Here is a 20,333-nt window from a genome sequence, read left to right as displayed (position 1 = left end):
CTGTGGTTAGTTTCCAGCTTCACTTTATTACACTGTGATTCAATGAATCAGTTAAAGTAGCCACATGTGAGCAAACAGTTGATGTTGATGAGCCTCTGCAGCTCTGAGACGTCACTAAACTGTCCACAGAAACATGTAGATGGAGTTTAAAGGCTGCCATGTTAAAGTTGTCAGTGTGTCTGCTTCTCACTTTCCCTCTCTGTCTCCTCAACAGGAACATTTGTAGTGAATGTGACACAGACCTCCTATCAAGCAGAGGAGAACCACAACATCACACTGGAATGGATGTTCCCAACCACGACTGACACTTCCCCCAACTCCCTTTTTATCCACTGTGAGGTGATAACTGATCTCAAAGTCTCAGTCCTGTTTCATATATATGGAGGTGTTGAGCTCCCAGAGTCTCAGGATCAACAGTTTGTAGGACGAGTCCAGTTGGACAAAGACATCCTCAGAGACGGACGACTCAGACTTCATGTGTCCAGACTCAGGACTGAGGACTCAGGCCGGTATCGCTGCAAAGTGTTGAGGAATAACATTTTAAATGCAAGTGATTGCTGGCTCAGCGTCTCTGGTAAGTTGGTTGAGTAGAAGTCAGTAGAACTTTATTAACACGTTCAATTCAGCAGCATTTTGGATCAATAAGATCCTGAAGAAAAGTATTGAGGACGACCACAATCCACAATCCTTCACTTCATTCTCACAGTATCTGAGAAATATGTCACAACTTCAGCTGTTCTGTTGTTTGGTCTCTTTACAGCAGCGAGGGATTGGCCCGAACCTGAAAGACCCAACACAGCAAGTCAAGGAAGGATCGGCCTCTACTGTGAACTGGGACTGACAGTAGCAGTGGTAGTTGTGTTGTTTGTTTGTTAACTTTTATTTATTCACCGTCTGTCTGATTTGTCCAGTGGAGGATTTAGTAAAAGTTCCAGCTCAGCAGCATCAGTTTGATCTACAACTTAATGAGACACTTTAGAGACAGAGGGAACAACTGATGAACAACAATAATGGAGTTGATGGAGGAAACGTTGTTCTTCACCTTTATGTTGTCCATTATTTTGACAGGACGTCTCATCAAACTCTGTCACTTATTAGACAGATCTGAAATCTGCTGTGTTCACTTTGTGAACCTCTTACGCCATGTGTAACGACTCTGTGCACTTTATGTTGTTACCTTTTTCATTTATAGCTCTATGTGATGAATTAGGCCTAATAAGATATGACATGAACACTGACAGTATATCCTGTATATCCTGTACTGGCCTCCTGCAGGATGTAAAGAAGAATCAGGTGAACTTTAGAGCAGAGAACATTCAGCAGTTCAAAACAGAAATAACACGTTAAAACATTAAATGAAGTGAAGAACTGTGAACCACTGCAAACATTAGAAATCTGTAAAGAGATATTTTTCACTAATATTGTGATACATGATCCCTCTATATGCACGTTGTGTTATGTGTGTTTTGTTATGTTCACTTTTTCCGTTTGTGTTTTTTGTTTTTTATCAAGATTTTTTTTACCGTCCAGATTTTATAAACAGATTTAACTTTCTGTCGTGGAGCTTTAACCTTTTCTTGTTGTAATGCTGCAGTTTAAACTGAAATGAAGCGCTGCTGTTTGATTTGTGTTCATCCATTCAACATCCTCCACTGTCAGATCTCTAAATGTCACAGCTGGTTCAGTAAATCACTGTATGGAGAGTTTTCACTCTGTGCCTTCTGATGGACATCGTCTCCTAATGTTCTGTTTATAATGTGTACATACTGTAAATAAATCTATTTATATATGAGAGATGTTGTTTTGATTGTTCTGTAAGTCTTTTAATATCAGACACCCAGAAGATGTCAAGACCTCAAAGAGTTTATCAGCAACAAAGTTCATAATAATAAACTTTATTAACACTCAGAAACAGTTTCAAACTGACTTCCAGGCCACATTAATGAAAAGAATATTAAAAAGACAGACAAGAGACGAATTTATGTGTTTTTATTGCTTCAGTTTCTCACAAGTCACTTAATGAGAAACACAAACGCGAACATATTATATATAAATATAAATCTGATATGAACTGTGTTTCACAGCATTTAAAGAGTTAATGAAAAACAAAGTACGGTCCTCACGTTTTAATTTTTATACCTTTTGTTCACGTATTTATTTTTCTTTGTTTGTATTGTTTTCGAATTCTCTCAAACTGAACTGAATATTTTATCTTCTGCAAAACACTTCTGACTCTGTGAAGCACTTTCTAACTTTGTGTTTAAACATGAAATGAGACTGTTTCATACGATGCTAAAATAAACATTTTTACTGTCCAACTCCTGTGTGTCTCGTGAAAATCCCTCTTTATTCTTAATATTTGATAAATGTTGTTTTTCTTAAAACATCCTCAGTCTTGAGGGACTTTTTCCAACTCATTTTAACATTTGACATCTGAATGTTTTAATCATATGTAATAATGAAGTGGTGAATGTGTGTGATCCAGGAGAAGAACTGCATTTCTTATGAAGATAATCATTCCTCAGTTTTTGTTGTACTTGATCTCTCATAAAGTCCAGCAGGTCAGCAGGCAGCATCGCTTCTTTGTGTCCTTCAGACCTCAAACACACAGATTCTGTACAGAGATGGTTCATGTGAGGAGTGTCCAGGGTCAAACACACTCTTTTGACAGCTGACAGGAGTGTTTGATCACAATAATCTCAAAATAATGACCTGAACCAAAAACTACAGGAAGAGAAGACAAAATCATAAAGATGCACCCAGTTCACTTCAAAATATCTTCAGGACAAACTGCCAAACAATGAAATATAATGAAGTCTGAAGTCAAGAAGAATGACAACGTAAACTCTCAGTTTATCTAATTTATCTTTGTTTATGACTAATTAACACTCTGAACTGAACATTGGACTTCCTCATAAACAGACCCCGGACAGTTCAGCTGTAAGATGTCCAACAAACCAAAAGCTAGGCTGAATATAATGTGATTATTTAAATTAATGAACTTTGTGGATCATTTGTAGCTAATAAATATCAGTTATTCACATCTTTTGTCAGCTAATTATTAAAATAGCACAGAATACTTTGTTAGTGACATTTTCTATGTAGTTCCTCACAGACAGCTCCACTAACCCACTGCACAGCTCTGTTTTATTACTGATACAGCTGTAGTGTTTCAGCCTGTCTCAAGCAGAACAACTCTCACTGTCTTTAATCTGCTTTCCATCAATGATCTCTCACTTCATGGATGGTTTGTTCAGAGTTTAAAGTTCACCTCCATCTGTGTGACCCTGCTCCTACCTGGTCCTGGAGAACTTTGACCAGCAGAGGGCGCCCCGAGCCCGCTCAGTCTCCTCCTCCATCCCAGCAGACAATAGTAGTTCCTGCAGTCGAGGAGGCTGAGCTGTATTACACCACACTGTAATACTTTATGTTAGAGGCAGGAAGGTTTATCCATCCAAATAATACTTTGTGACTCATTATGTATAATTTTAAAGGTTTATTCCGTCCAAATAATATTTTGTCTTGCAATTCACCCTGGTTGCCAAGACTTGCCATTTGTACAATTAACAGAATTAGCTAATTATACGAATTTATTATAGTATTCATTAAGTCAACAGTTAAAATAAGAAACACAGTTGGGCTCGGTTTGGATTCACAACACAAACATTAAACAAATGATTGAGCTAAAATTACAGAATGCATGCATTCATACATTTTATTTCCTCCGTTTTCCCGTGATAACGAGTTAATTTCATTTGTTTTCTCGAGATCTCGAGTTAATATCTCGAAATAACAACTGCCGTTTTCCCGAGATAATAAGATAATTAATTAGAGATCTTGAGAAAACCAAACTATATTAAATCATTGCAGGAAACATCATTCAGTGTAGCAATGTCAGAGGAGCAGGAACATATCGATCACCATGTCACATATCTTTTCAATCAAGGCCTGACACAGGCTGAAATAGCATTATGCCTTGCTATTACAGATAATATACACATAAGTGTGTCTCGATAATCTCAGGCCTATCATATCACAGTCATTATCTCGAGATCTCAAATTAATTATATCGTTATCTCAGGAAAACAAAGCTTCGTTATCTCGAGATCTCGAGAAAATTATCCTGTTATCTCGGGAAAACGGCAGTTGTTATTTCGATATAATAACTTGAGATCTCGAGAAAACAAATGAAATTAACTCGTTATCATGGGAAAACGGAGGAAATAAAATGTATGAATGCATGGCCCTTTAGGGCTTCCGTATAAAGCACAGGTTACCATTAACCCTTATTATGACAGTTGTATGCTCTCCCTGCTGGAGCCTGCTGGTAACTACTACTGTTGATGTCACAATGGCATTTTGATCATAAAACATGAGAAAACACAAACGCACTGTACTCTAACTGCTGTAACTGACACTGAACACTTTGACCATAAAGTATTGTGTAACAAGAAAATGCTCATATATCAGAATACTAATAATAATACGTATGAGGTAATAAAATGACATGCTGATAATACCCAGAACTCCATCTGTGACACTAAGGGCAGATTGGCGCTATGTTTGACATATTCCTCGCCAAAAGAAACATGACAGTCATGTTACATAACTTGATAACATATAATAGATGCATGTTGTGTTTGGAGTGCAGAGACAAATGAAAACTCCACTGGAGTACCATGGATGCTGTTCATCTTAGAGTATGAGTAGTGGTGCAGTTTAGGCCCTTATGGCCAAAATGTGTATTATAGAAAGGCACACTACTATTCTTTTGGTTCTATATGTGACCATATCCAGTGCTAAATCAAGAAGTGGAGTATTTAAGTTTTTCAGACCACTGTTCACTGACTATAAAAGTAAGACCTGATGGTGTAGCAGTGAGCTGTGCAGGGAGTCTTCTTCTTCTTAAAGGATGGTAATACAGTGTACTGGTGTGATTTTACCAGGTAGCAATGATAGGGACATGTGATTTAAGTTAATACAGAGACAGGTCAATGAAATGTCTTTAACTTTATTTTGAATTAACATTATCAGGTAGATGAGTAAGTCAGTCAATGTACTTGATAGACCCCAGTCACTGTGCAGTTGAAATGAAAGCTTCCTCCACAGATCACCACAGGGGGAGCCAAACCACACTAACTGATACTGACATAACACAACACGTGCTCCTTTTTACCTCTGGGCGGCTGTAGTAAAGTCCCAGGATGCCAAGTCACGGTTACCTGTGAGCCTCATTCTCAAAAAGTTGTAGTACTCTTTAAGTAATAATAATCTGATTCTAATCTTTTCATGTTCTTTTGCAGCTGAAAATGGCACCCTGCTTTACTCGACTCAATTTCTACCACAAGAGAGAGAAAAAAAAAACACTTCTAGGGTGTGAATGATGACACTGTCTAATTCTTGTTATCACAGCATCACGTCTTTATGTGTGAAACTGAACTGGAAGCATATTTCAGTCATGCTGATGAGTACTGGCTTTACGTGTTCCTTCTCTGGCTAAGATATGCCACAGTTTATTTTATCTTTACATCTTTTATTTCTTTATCTTCCATCTTACAAGGCTGCAGCTCACAGGACAGGTTAGGTCTTAAAGATTAAAAGCTATGAAACATTGATAGCTAATATAAAACTTGGCCATTTTAGATTAATATCTGAAGACACCTGACTGACAGTGTTTTCTAATTTGTCTAATTTGATTCTTTAACTGAATAAAACACCACTTTGATAACTTAAGTCAAACAAGAAACAGCTGTTTTACTCTGGTCAGTATTTGCTGATGTAGTATTTTAAAGAAAATTGTATGGGTGACATAGTATACACATAACACAGGCCCACAACAAAACACAGGCAGTGTGGATGCACGAACTGTCAGCATTTACTGCATAAAATGCACAAATGTACCTGCAATAAAATGTTGTATGTTAGTATATGGTCACACAATTTAAAGGCAGTACTGTAGAGGAGAGTGTCTCCCCACTCCAGCACAGAATCTTTACATGGTCTCACTTATAGGGGGTTTTGTCACAACTTCACCCACAGGAAGTGACTGAGCAGGGAGAAAAACAGAAGTGAACATGAAGAGAGCAGAAAGCTGTGCCCTCTGTTCCATTAGTAGTACTCTGGCTCTGACTTTACAAGGTACAAAAAAATGAAGAGGACCAATGTTAAATTTCAAATCTGATGCACCATGAGAAAATATTAATAAAGAACAGTCATGGAAAACCCCCTTAAATTTAAAAGACAGTGGCATCACATAGGTCTGCTTTACGTAGAGACAAACATAAGTTTTAAAAAACTTCAAACATACAACAAGGAACATTTAACTGGTGATGAAACTCTATATGACCTACATAAGCAAACAAGAGCATCAGTGAGAAGACTGACTGTTTCTGAATAGTAGCTAGTTATTCTGAATGCAGCACAACTCAAACTGGATCAGAAATTAAATTTGTCTCTCACCATTCACGACTGTACATTTTATTTCTGTAATAAGGTCCCATGAGGTCAACCAGAAGGGGCCTGACTTCTTTTTTTCTTTGACATCATGAGTTACTGAGCGTACATTGATGAGGGAAAATGGCATTTAATTGATTTTAGCATAAGCCTGCATCATAACAAAATGTGACAAAGGTGGAGGTACCTAAATACTTTCTGACTGCACTGTGGTTATACACAGCACACACCCTCACTGAAATACAGGCACTGTGTATACAAGAACTGTTGGCCGGCATAACATGTACAGATTAGCTAACTAAAATGTTATTGTGATGTTATATGATTAGATCTAATGATCTTATGTTTCTTGGATGTGAGCTAAGGATGAGAAACAAACCTTTGTAAGGGAGATGAGCTCATGATTTATTTTCAGTGGACAGGAAATGTAAACATGTCAAAGTGTGCTGCGGTCAACACCACTGCAGTTGTTTGAGCTTTGTGTGAAAGGGAAGCAAGAACAGAGTCAGACAGACACTCCAGAAGAAGCTGATGCAAGTCTCTGCTCTCACATTTCTAAGAAATGTAACTTCTCTGTTCTCTCTGCTGCATTTATTAATACACAGTAGGAAGTTTGATCAGAGTGTCAGTGTCGGTGCTGGATGTGAAGATGGGTCAAGCTCTGCTCGGTGTGCTCGGGTTATTCTGTGAGTACATCTGTGACTTTCTATGTGATTTTCAGTATTTATATCAATGTAGTAGTTGTGTAGGCATGACCTTTCTTGCTGATTTGTCTTGGTTCAGATTGAAGGATTATGTATATTACTCAACTAGTTACTTACGCACTAGTTTTTGCACACATACCTGGACAATGCATGTACAGTATATGATCTTAGGTATTATGTATATAGCTGTGGAATTACATTTATTGCTTATTTTACTCAGCCTCTATATATATTGAAGAGTTTTTTAAAATGTGTTTCCCACCTCTGTAGCTCTGTAGCAGAATATCATCACAGAAATGTGTGATACTGTTGATTGATAGTTTTTCTAATAGTTGCCACTGATGAAACTGAATGTTGTATTTGATTCTGGTCTAATGAAGTTTTAATCTTTTATTGTAGTGCTGAATACACTCCTGTACGGACATGCTGAAGGTGACTAGTTATCTTTTCTATATTTACTGATTGTGTGTCCTATATGTCACCTACTGTATCACTCTTGATCACTTGTTTTTGCATCTGTGTTATTCCAGTGCACATTAAGAAATGACTGGATTAGTGGTCAATTGTAAAGGCCAGCTATTTGGAAAACATAGCTCTGCATGATACCACTGCAGTGTTCCCCACACATTGACTAATTCATGGCGGTGCGCCACAGAATCAACACCGACCGCCACATATTGCGTTTCGTTTTTTGTTGTTTTGTTTTTTTAATGCTACTTAAAAACACAGTGTATTCATTCAGCTGCATTTCCTTTCCCTGCTCTTCCTCCGTCTCTCTGTCACTCACACGTCTCACACACACAGCCCCTCCCCTCCGTGCACACCGTGTGTGTCTCCATGAAAACAAGACACAAGAAAGCAAGAATATTATACAAAAAAAGTCACCAAAATGTTAAGTTTTACTACAAAAGAGTCCACTTGTTCACAGGTTAAACGTAAAGAAAAGAACAAAACAATAAACCTCACTATTTATGGGGAAGTGCAGAATGTCTGTTTTGGTTTTGTATCTAAGGTCCAACAGACACTTGCCTTCCAAAAACTGATGAGTTTTTGCCTTGACAAGCCTTCACTGCAGTCTGGATCAAAGAAAAAAAGAAAAAAGGGGCTGGTGCAGTAAAAGAGGACAGAGAAGAGAAGCAGCGGTAAAATAAAACAATCATTTAATTCTTCTTATTATTATTATTATTATTATTATGGCCCAACACCGTTTATAGTTGCGGTAATTAATTGCAAAAATGGGGGGGGAAGTGATTTAACTACTTGGATTACGATGCAAATATGAAAGACGTTAAACTATCAGTCACTGCAGGATGTATTTAAACCACTAGTTTAATTATTATGTGTTATAATTATGTATTTACTTCTCCAAACACTTTGGTCTCAGAGTTTTTGTATACATATTTATGTTGGGAGAGCTGACGCTGATCCTGATATGAAACTGTAAATTTACCAGAGTCTGTCATGTATCTTATCATCTTAACAGGATATTCTGAAATAGGACGGCCCTCTGAAGAATGTGAAGAACCAACAGGTGATACAGTCACTTACAACAGTCTGTCACTCACTCACTCACTCACTCATTTTGGGCAGTGACATGGTGTGTTTGCTGCCACATGCTATGTGTCTTGGTATGACCTCTGGGAGCTGCAACAGTTGGAAGTCGCCAAATGCTTCACAAACAGATGGGTGACAAATTATTAACCAAACTAAAGTGTCTGAAATAATCAAAGTAATCGTAAACTACAAACCTCCAGAACAGTTTCAATGCTCTTTGCCATCATTTCTGTACGTCTTTAAACTTTATTACTCTATAGTCTCTATGTATGAGTAATAAAATCACTCTTAACTGTATCCAGCAGCTCTGTAAAGTTATTGTTACTATCACCAAGTTTAGCAGCAACAGTATGACTTATTTATAAGCCATGTTGATATAATCATGTTTTGCAGTGTGTATGTATGATGTATGAACATAACCTCAATCTTATTTTCAGATCCTGAAACTTTAAACCTTTACTAGCTTAATCTGTCATTTTTTTTGACAGTTTCTCTTTCACACAGCTCAGTACACATTGTAATCTGAGGTGATTTGCTTTAAGAAGCCGTCTCATTTTAATGAAAAAAAATTATGATTGTTTTAAATGCTGCACCAAGAATCTAAATAATATGTCTCAAATGAGCCATCTGTCCACTTACTAGCTTCTCTGAGCTTTCAGTTGCATTGCACTGTCTTCATCCAATAGAGTTTTTCTCTTGGTTTTTCAGTAAATGCTACGTGAAGTATTCAAACTACTCAAACAAGTGCATAACAACAAGTCAATATTTCATCTGCCTTCAATTAACCAATCAATTAACTGAATGGCATGGCAAATAAATGAAACTTGAGCAAATCAAGAAACACATTCACAGATGTGACACCAGGGGAACTAAAGACCATGTATCAAATATCTTGATCAGTTTCCAGTGATGTTGGCAAGCAAATTTTAGCTTTCACAAACTGACTTCATGATTTTATTATTCCAGATATTGGGTACACGTACTATCAGCCTTTATGGTGTCAAAATTGTTCAACAAATCACTTAATTGAAACAAAAAGGGTTTTCATTGAGTCATTGAGTTATGTAAAAAATTAAAAACATTTTGGATGGCATATCCATGACAGTAATTCCCTTGTTTTATTGTTTTTCTAAATCAAACAGCACGTAGAAGTACGGCCATACTGACAGCAGACAGGACAATCATACCATTGGGGGGCAGTGTGACACTGACATGTCATGTGGAGGATCCTGCTGGCCGCACATATCAGTGGATCACAGAGACCACAGGGTCTTTTGGAATAGCTTCACGTCTTTCTGAAATTGATCATAAATCAAACAGAGTTGTCTCACAAGGAGGCAAATACTCCTGCAGAGGACTGAATGGTATACGATATGATGACACACCTGAAAGTAATGCAGTCATCATTGAGAAGACTGGTGAGTTTAGTATTTTCTAATGGAATAAACAACCTACAGTCTTTATGTTCATAAACAATGCCCAACGTGTGAAGGGAAAGTCATTGTTAGTCATGTTAGTACCTCTCACTCATCTGAAAAAGAAAAAGAAAAGTGTTTAAATATCCTTCATCATGTCAAGAATGGGCTACTGGTTTGACCTCCTTCAGTCTGTTAACAGAAACAAAGATTTGAGGATGCTTCCTTTATGCTGTTCAGTTTTATTTATCAATATCTGGAATTGGGAGATTGTTCATAAGAAAGTTTACGCGATATTGCTACTAATACTGTAATTGTGAACAAGACCAAGTGGAGGTGGCTGGGAAACAATCAGCATGTTGTGCTGGGAGTTAAACATTAATGTTATTAATGCCAAATCGCTACAGGTTTTTATTTATCCATATGTTAAAATCCTAATGATAAAAAGGTGTTGATATGTTCATACAGGCCTTTTACCAAACCTTTTAATAAAAAATATAGAATCCAGCCTGCATGATAAACTAGACATTAGACAAAAGACTAACAAAGAGGGAGGGATAATGAAAATGTTCTTCCACATTGCTGTGGTCAAAACTAGTGTCTGAACTAAATGCGTCCTGTGGAAGGTTATTGACTGATAAAGCTAAACATATTATGTTTGATGTAGATTTAACTTTTTGTAATTTTACGGAAGCCCTGAGGGGCAAGTGAGAATTTTCTTTTCTAGTGCTCCATTTTCTAAGTTCTAACATATGTTTTTGTTTTCAATTTTACTTCCACGTTGTCATAAACATTCAAACCAGCAGTGTTACTCACGTTCTTGCACTTCTGTATTTGTGCATCACATTTCTTTCAAAGTGAAGATTATACAGCTCATTTAAAGTTGTTTTTATTCATATATATTTTTAAAGTAAATCTTCAGTATGTACTGATTGTGCAGAATGCTTCTGATCAATACATGTTTTCAGTCTTTTCAGTCTCTAGTCTAGTGTCTGAACTAAATGATTTGATTTTCGAAATGTTTGCAGCAGAACAGAACAACATGCATTTACATAATTAATACAGTGATTATAACAGAAGATAGTGGCATTTTATCTGTTCAGTGTTTAATCCTGTTTGAATCCTAACTGTGTATTTTTTGTCTACAGTTTCCAACAGGGCCACTTTGACCCTTCAACCCAACTGGATATTCAGTGGTGACATGATCACCCTCAGATGTGAGATCAAGGATGGAGGAGACACTGAGTGGAAGTATGAATGGTCACCAGACAACTTAAACTCACCTACAACATACAATGAATCCAGGATTATCAGTGCCGCTGAGGCTCACAATGGAAAATACAGGTGTAAAGGAAGAGATACGAGAGACTCGTATTCCTCAACAGAGTGGAGTGACGCATTCAAATTGACAGTATCATGTAAGTTGGACTATCTGTCATTCATTCTGAAAATGTCATGTTTTAATGTTTTCAACAATCTAAATTAAACAGCAGGAAACATTTCGCTTCAACGATAATGAAGTCTCTTAAATGAACTGAATGATTTAAAAAGAGAAAAAAATTGCATTGGAACAAAATAATGTAAAAGCAGCCAGTAATCAGAGCAGAGTACTGTAGTTTTTCCATCACAATCATTTACAGGGAACAATCTCAAATAACTTACAGGCTGGAATGATGCTGCACTTTAACACAAACTGGTTGAGTTAACTCAGGTTAATTAGCAGTCAGGTTAGTTTAGATTAATCATTTGAGTCGTCTACATTGTCTGTAAGTGATAGTGTCAATGGTTGTCTGTGTTATGTGTTCACTCTGTGATGGACTGACAGTCTGTCCAGGATGTAACCTCGCCCTCATCAAATGTGAAAAGGGGTAATCACCCTGTGACCCTGCAAAGGATGAGACGCTACAGATAATTGATAATTAAACTGTTGTCTTTTAACAATGAAAAACCACAGTGAAAGTGTTCAACTTGGCTCTTTAACACTTAAACACAAGGTTTTGCCTTCACAAATGTAACATTCAGTAATGCAACTTAGAAATTAAATAAAGAAACCCAGGAAAAGAGAGCGAGACATGGCATGCAAGAGAGGTTGTTAAACTAAAATGTCTCCAGTGTTTATATAAAATAATTAAGTGTTAATATTAATGCAAATTTAAGTCTTAAAGTTCAATTATTTCTTACCTGTGTGGGCTGAACTATATAAACTGGACTTAATCACAGTGACATTAATTTCCTTTTTTATGTCTTTGTTCTAAATCAAACAGCAAACAGACCAAAGGCTGAACTGAGGGCTGATGACAGAGACATTCCTGTAGGGGGCAGTGTGACCCTGACCTGCTCTGTGAAACGATCATCATCTGGTTGGAAATACTTCTGGTACAGAGGAGAGAAAACCTCTGAACCTCTGACCACTCAACTCTCAGCTGGACCAATCAGAGTGTCAGAGGAAGGAGTCTACTGGTGCAGAGGAGGAAAAGGAGAGCCAGTTAACTACACAGAGTACAGTGATCCAATCAGTATCAACAAAAAGGGTGAGTTTAACATTTGTCTTGGAATCAGAATTTTTAATCATATTTTGTATTTATATTTGTTGATTGATAAGAAAAAAGACATGATGTGTATTTAACATGTTGTCATTTAGTTTCCTTCCTGTGAATTCTTGAACATGAACAGGTCCAAACAAGGCTGTTGTGACTCTGCAGCCAAACTGGTCTAAAATATACTTTGGAGAGAGGATCACTCTCAGATGTGAGATCAAAGATGGAGGAGACACTGAGTGGGAGTATGAATGGAGAACAACCAGCTTAGAAAAACCTTCAAATCAGAGTGAACACAGTATTACATCTGTTTCTGCATCCCACAGAGGAGACTACAGGTGTAAGGGCAGAAAGAAACATACGCAGCTTTCTTCAACAGATTGGAGTGATCCCATCACACTGACAGTATCAGACAGTAAGTCACATCACATTTCTTTCAAAGTGAAGATTAAACAAGGCTGTTTTTGTTCATATATATTTTTAAAGTAAATCTTCAGTATGTATGATTGTGCAGAATGTATCTGATCCACTATCAATACATGTTTTCATTTAAAAAAATCATTTTCCAGCACCACCCCGGCCTGTCCTCACTGTGTCTCCATCATGGCTGAGTGCTGGAGCCTCAGTAACTCTGAACTGTGGTGTTGGAGATCCATCTGCAGGATGGAGGTTCTACTGGTATAAGACTGTTCCTGATCAATCAGTCAACTTTCAATACTATAGCACTGAGCTGCTACCCGGCAGCAGCAGTGGGACTGAACAGGATTCCTACATTGTTCATGGACAGACACACACAGCACGGTATATGTGCAGAGCTGGAAGAGGAGATCCAGTGTTTTACACTTATTGCCGTGACCTTAAGTATGTCTGGTCTGCAGGTCAGTGTGTTTCTCTCTCTTAAGAAACAGATGTTATATCAGCTCTGTTCATCATGTTTCTAAATGATGATAAACATACAGTATCTTGAAAAAAAAAGAAAATGAATTTACTGTGGTCTTATGATCTTTTCTCTCACTAGCGTCAGGCTAAACTTCATGCTTTCCACTCTACTGGGTGGAATTGACTTGTTTCCTTCTGTCCTCTGTAACATAGTCTGTAACATAAAACACAAACAGAGAGATACAATATATTGGCTAAAACTCTGCTCTCATTTGCAAAAAGTACTTTTAGTCTGAATACTTAAGCTCTTCTTGTGCTTACAGCAGCTGTAGTCACTTGGTTGTCTATCATTTAAAATGTACTCAAAAAAAGGTAGCAAGAGGTCAAAGTAGAAATCAGAATTTTGCCAAAATACTTTGTTGCAATAAAAACAAAACTAAGCTAAGGACTATTTGAATTGAGGCATTTTATATCTGAAGATCTCTGTGCTCTGTTTGACCTCTTATCACATGTTGTTTTTCAGATATTCACTCATCAGCGTCTCTCACAGTGAGTCCTGACAGAGCTCAACACTTCACCTCTGACTCTGTCTCACTGAGCTGTGAGGGAAACTCTGCTGAGTGGACAGTGAGGAGGTCATCAGCTAAGGACAGATACTGGTCACACTGCACCAACTGGGGGACAATGAATGGATCAACATGCAACATAAACACTTACTGGCGCAGTGATACAGTGTTCTGGTGTGAGTTTGGATCAGGAGAGTTCAGCAGCGCAGTCAACATCACTGTACAGGGTATGATTTCATTACATTTTGTTTTTCTTTGACTGACAGTTCTGCCCAACACTCTGCTTCATGATAGCTCCAGTAATTAATCATTTTCGCTTAATAAACAAAGTTAAGAATTTAATTACACTGTGATTTTTTTAACCATGTATAGATATAGAATATAGATTTGTGGCTGATCTGTTCTTCAGTTATTAGGTCCATGATCACCATTTAAAGTCCAGTGTGAAGGATTTAGTGATATTTAGCTGTGAGGTTTCAGATTGAACCAACTGAAAGGGTTCTTGAACAGTAAGACACAAACGTTAGATTTTATGATCACTGTTACATCAATGAGAAAAGTCAAAGAAAAAAAACGTATGTGTCTTTTCTCATCACTCTACATCGACTCATTCTCAAGTTCCTCGACCAGCTGATCTCTGACTGAAACCTCATATTCTTTGACTGTTTAACAGATGGAGATATGATCCTGCTGAGCCCGGCCCGTCCTGTGACTGAAGGAGATTCTGTTAGTCTGAGCTGCAAATTAAGAAATCAAACATTTGGCTCCATTGTGTTTTTCTATCACAATGAGAAACTCATTCAAAGTGACAGCAGATGGGAGTTAAATATCTCTGCAGTGTCAAAGTCAGATGAAGGATTCTACAAGTGTCAACACTCAGGACAAGAGTCAGCACAGAGCTGGATGTCAGTTCAGGGTGAGTAGGATTAAAATAATTGCAACATTTTCTTTTTTTGACTGGGAAAGAAATTCAGATGAATATTGTTTTCCTATTTATTCCAGCTGTGTCCAGGCCTGAAAACTCTTCATTTCCTGTACTGTTGGTTGTTGGGCTGGTTTGTGGAGTCGTTCTTGTTGTTCCTCTACTCGTTTTGTTTTGCTACAGAGCGTCCAAGGGTGAGACCTTCTTCTTCTATTATTTCATGTTTTATAATTATTCAAATACACACACATACTCTGATCTCATGAGATAGAATAGCAGTATAACAACCATCTAACAACAAGTGTCTCTTTCACAGATTCATGCTTCGTCAGGTAGGTGCAACACTCTCTCATCTCATTCTGAACGTAACATCAACACATTTTTATGTTCCTATTTAAATGTTCTGTATCTGATACGTGTTGTAGACCAGTCCAGTCTGAGAGCGCCAACGCAGATCGTGTGGACTACGAGAATGATCATTACTCCGCTCTGCACCATGGTAAGCAGTTAAACTAATCTTTATTTTTTACATATTCTATTTTAAGTAATCTAAAAAAGTATTAGTTTGTTTAATAAGTATTGTTAATTAACCTTGGCTTGATTTTCATTTCTCTGTAGGTGATGTTTGTCTTTATGAAACAATCAGAGGCCGTCAAGAAGCTGAACATGGTACAGTTTATACCTTTTTATTCACCACAGAGCTGTTAGAAATACTAGAAGAGGACAATTTAATTTAACTCTAAATGACTTATTGACAATCCTTGAGTATATTTATTTGTCCGAAATGACATATGTTAGACTGAGTAACACATCTAACAGCAAATGTCTTTTTCACAGATTCATGCTTGGCCAGGTAGGTGCAACACTCTCTCATCTCATTTCAACGTAACATCAACACATTTTTATGTTCCTATTTAAATGATCTGTATCTGATACGTGTTGTAGACCAGTCCAGTCTGAGAGTGCCAACGCAGATCGTCTGGACTACGAGAATGATCATTACTCCGCTCTTCTCCACGGTAAGCAGTTAAACTAATATTATACAGTGGGGTCCAAAAGTCTGAGACCATTGAAAATCTCTAATATTGTCACGTGAACCTGGAAATAATCAGAAAGTGCTCAGCATCAAATCATTTCCAGACTCAAGGTTTCTAAAGGGGCAGTGCATGTAACAATATAAACTCTAAAACACTGGAAACTGGATCAGTTGTATCCATAGACAGACCCAAAGTGAGCACACTGTGGGAGAAAGATGTCGTACATACCCAGTATAAAGGTTAGGCCCGATAATGTGTGGATGAGGGCACAGTGACGTCTGATCTATGAGTTTATATGTCTCATGGTCTTTGCAAACTTAGCAGTTTGAAGCTGCTGTAGAAATGTCTACAAAACGGATCTCTGACAAACCAAGGCTGTTGTTTATGAGAACTCATAGGATGGCCTTCGATCTATCTGCTGTAGTAGACTGACTGTCTTCTACGCATCTTCTTTGTATTCCTCACTAAGTCAGAGGTGAGAAGCTCTGCAGTAACTTCCCACTAATTTATTGTTAAACAGATAACCATGTATGGGAGGGCTGCTTCCTGAGCTTAGAGGATATAACCTGAAACTAGAGAAGGTTTGGGAGGATTAAGTTGGTAATGCACTGTGCAGACAGTTGTGCTGTTATTTTGTTCCTCCATGATCATGTTTGTATAAACTACTTCAACGTAAGTCATCGGTGTCTCTAAATTTTCTTCATCTCTCCTGAAATTCCACAACACGCACCATCAGAAGATCAATAAATCAAGCTTCCTTCCCTGAAAGATAGAAAAGCAACTTCATCACAGATACAGAATTTGATAAATACAAACACAAGAATCTAATCAGGTGAAGTCTGTCAAAGGAAAGCTGTCTTGTAGTTGTCTCGAGGACGATTAGTCGTTCCTAAACCACTTCTTAGTTGGTGAAGCGAAATGAAAGACTGGAGAGGGTTTAGAAATACCAGAATTCTTCAACGAATCAACTTTTAACTCCAAGTGTTAAGCTGATATTATCATTTGCAATAAAAAATATTATTACATTCAAAATAAATGCAAAATAGAAATGTTGCGTGGTCTCAGTCTTTTTGAGCCTATAAACACATTTTAAATGATCAAAAAAACCTGAGGTCTCACATGATTTTGTTGTTTACAGTTAAAGTGATTAAACTAACCTCGGCTTGATTTTCATTTCTCTGTAGGTGATGTTTGTCTCTATGAAACAATCAGAGGCCGTCAAGAAGCTGAACATGGTACAGTTTATACCTTTTTATTCGCCATGGAGCTGTTAGAAATACAAGAAGACAATTAACTATAAATGATTTACTGACAATCCTTTAACTTTAAAAAATATTTACATTTCTAATTATTCCAATAATCTCACATATTCTTTTATTGATCGTAAAAACACTAAGAGTGAGTTCTTTATTGGGAGAGAGAGAGAGAGAAAGTGAGAGAAAGCTCGAAGAGCCCTACATGCAATTAAGAGAAAATTTTGTAATTTCCAGATTCCAGTCAAAATTTGTCTTAAAATATTTGATAGTGTCATCCAGCCCATTGCACTGTACAGTAGTGAAGTCTGGGGTCCACTCAGTCATCAGAGCTATACCCGCTGGAACAAACATTCAACAGAGTCTTCACATGCAGAATTCTGCAGACACATTTTACACGCACACAGAAACACACCAACAAATGCATGTAGAGCAGAATTAGGCAGATACCCACTGATAATTAACATTCAAAAGAGAACGCTCAACTTTTTTAACCACCTGAAGTCCAGCCCCCGAGACACCCTCCACTCCAAAGCCCTCCAAACTCAAGAGCTGAGCCCAGAAAAGAGTCCCCTATGTCAGCTGGTACTGAGGCTAACTGCCCCCTCTCAGACAGTCTGACCAGCCTCACAACAACACTGCTCTCCAAACACCAATCAGAGTAAAACAAAGTATAACACAATGTAAAGAAACCTACCTGGAACATTGGAAAGAAGAAACTAAAAGCCAAAGTAGATCAGGATGTTATCTAGCCCTAAAAAGAGATGATGAATCAGCAGAATATCTCTCTGCTGTCAGAGATAGAAAGCAGAGACAGATGCTCACCAAGTACAGGCTCAGTGACCGCAAACTGACAATCCAAACAGGAAGACACAAACAATCATGGCAACCAAAAGAAAACAGCATGTGGTCACTGCTCGACAGGTGAGGTTGAGACAGAGATGCACTTTCTGCTACAATGGAAAACATTCAATGAAACCAGGAACATTTATTTCAACAAGTTCAACTCTGTAATCTCAGAGTTCAAAGAGCTGAGACAGGGCACATCAGCTGCCCAATATGTGTCAACATGCCACAACCTGACACACAAACACACACTGTGTATACTGTATGTATAATTAATGTAAATCAATCTTGGTGTTGTGTTTGTGTTGTTATTTGTTGTGTTCCGTCCAGGTGTTTGGACAGATGCTTTGGCAAAATTGTTGTTAAACTGTCATGCCAATAAAGCCCCTTTGAATTGAATTGAATTGAATTGAATTGAATTGTGAGAGGGGAGGGAGAGAGAGGGAGAGAGGGGGGTCAAGGGGTAGGGAGAGAAAGAGAAAGAGAGAGGTGAGGATAGGGAGAGAGGGGGAGAGAAAGAGAGGGGGGGGGAGAGTCAGGACAGAGTGTCCTGACATCCACCTCAATCTCTTTTTTGTTTACTTTGCTTTTTCTTTCAGATCAATAAAGAAATCTGTATCAACTAAACTAATGGAACGGACGACAACATGAAAAACTACATCTGTGTACTTTCACATCTTTTATGTGATCATTGTGTGCAGCTGTGCTGTCCAAATAACAAACAGTATTTTGTAAAGTTAATCTAATAGCAGCTCATTTTAAATACATGTATCATATGGATTTAATCTTCTGTTGTATTTGGTATAAAGAGTTTAGATTATCACATATAATAATTGAAATGTTTTGTTGTTTACGTCCAGTATGTTCTGACACCTTTGTCGTTGTTTGTTGTTGCCTCGACACTCGGTACGAGTGCAATTTTAAAGTCAGCATCTTTTGTAGTTTCTGATTAAAAAGAGTTAAACATTTAATGTATTTTATGTGGGAAGAAAAATCCTGATACACATACAAGCTTTCTTCTGTTATTTTAAAAACAGCTTGATATTCTCTATATTTTATGTTTGTATATATATGTGTGTATTTTTAAAAGTTTTTTGGTTTTTTTGCATCAATAAACTTGTTCCAGCAATAAGCTGTCAGCAGTGTTCCTTGTAGATTCAGAGGGAACAAAGGGAATATAACTGTAGTTACTTCAATTTGAAAAGTCTCTTCATATCTGTGTCACTACTCACTCTTCATAATGTGTATCATTGTCAAGCCCGTTCAGACATATGTTGTACTTCATGTCAATCATCTTGTCTCAACATGATGCTTAATACTGTGGACTTGTTTTATATCTCATTTACATTTCTTTATGTTTTTTACTAAACTGGCACCAGAAGTAGTTTCAAAATCAAAGTCAGGGGACTAAATGAAACCATTTTTGGTGGTTTGAACATTGTTTGGAACATTTAAGATAATATTAGCACAAAACTCAACAAAGTAAATGAAAAAGGTCTTGTCATTTTAGACTTTTTAATGTAGAAATGTAACATACATTTTTGTTATTATATCTTTGACATGCATTATACTATTACATCACCCAGTTGTTTTGGCTCTTTGGAGCGATAAGAAGGCAGCAACACGTTGTACTTCAGGTGTTCTTTGTGGAACAGATGAAAGAAAAACGACACCAAATAAAAGTTCTGACCTCATTTTACATTAAATTCAGTTTAAAGAGTATGAAGCACTCACATACAGGATGTACAGGCCTACACAGTATAATCATACAACAACAGAACACACACAAATGAACACAATGAAATGTTAGTGAGTAAATGATATGATTAGATGTAGTGGTCTTATGTCTCGTGGATGTGTTATAATGACTTATTCTTGCTGTCATTTTTTATTTTTAGTACAGAAGTCCTGAGGGGCAAGGGGGGATTTTTTTTCTGGTGCTATTTTTTCTAAGTTCTGAGTTTGATGAGACGTCCTGTCAAAATAATGGACAACATGCAGGTGAAGAACATTTCCTCCATCAACTCACTGCAATACACTGCCTCTAATGTTTCTTTTTATAATGTGTACATACTGTAAATAAATCTATATTTATAAGAGAAACGTTGTTTTGATTGTTCTGTAAGTCTTTTAATATCAGACACCCAGAAGATGTCAAGACCTCAAA

The 20,333-nt window shown here is 37.3% G+C and overlaps 1 protein-coding gene across 1 annotated transcript; it reads left to right on the top strand.

The window, feature by feature from the left end:
* Positions 1 to 285: 285 nt before the first annotated feature.
* Positions 286 to 20,059, top strand: LOC311271369 (Fc receptor-like protein 5; the record flags this gene model as incomplete). Its single annotated transcript, XM_084377006.1, has 15 exons — positions 286 to 574; positions 11,275 to 11,343; positions 12,391 to 12,657; positions 12,800 to 13,078; positions 13,233 to 13,541; positions 14,066 to 14,335; positions 14,782 to 15,024; positions 15,111 to 15,224; positions 15,347 to 15,362; positions 15,456 to 15,529; positions 15,649 to 15,699; positions 15,868 to 15,883; positions 15,976 to 16,049; positions 17,252 to 17,302; positions 18,766 to 20,059. 15 exons carry the CDS (start codon positions 286 to 288, stop codon positions 18,771 to 18,773), a joined length of 2,130 nt encoding a protein of 709 aa, XP_084233132.1. The 3' UTR covers positions 18,774 to 20,059.
* Positions 20,060 to 20,333: the final 274 nt, after the last annotated feature.

This window comes from Pagrus pagrus (assembly GCF_965226575.1).
Source record: "Pagrus pagrus genome assembly, chromosome: 16".
Lineage (NCBI taxonomy): Eukaryota > Metazoa > Chordata > Actinopteri > Spariformes > Sparidae > Pagrus > Pagrus pagrus.
The sequence above is the reverse complement of the archived record's forward strand: the minus strand, read 5'-3'. Positions and strand labels throughout refer to the sequence as shown.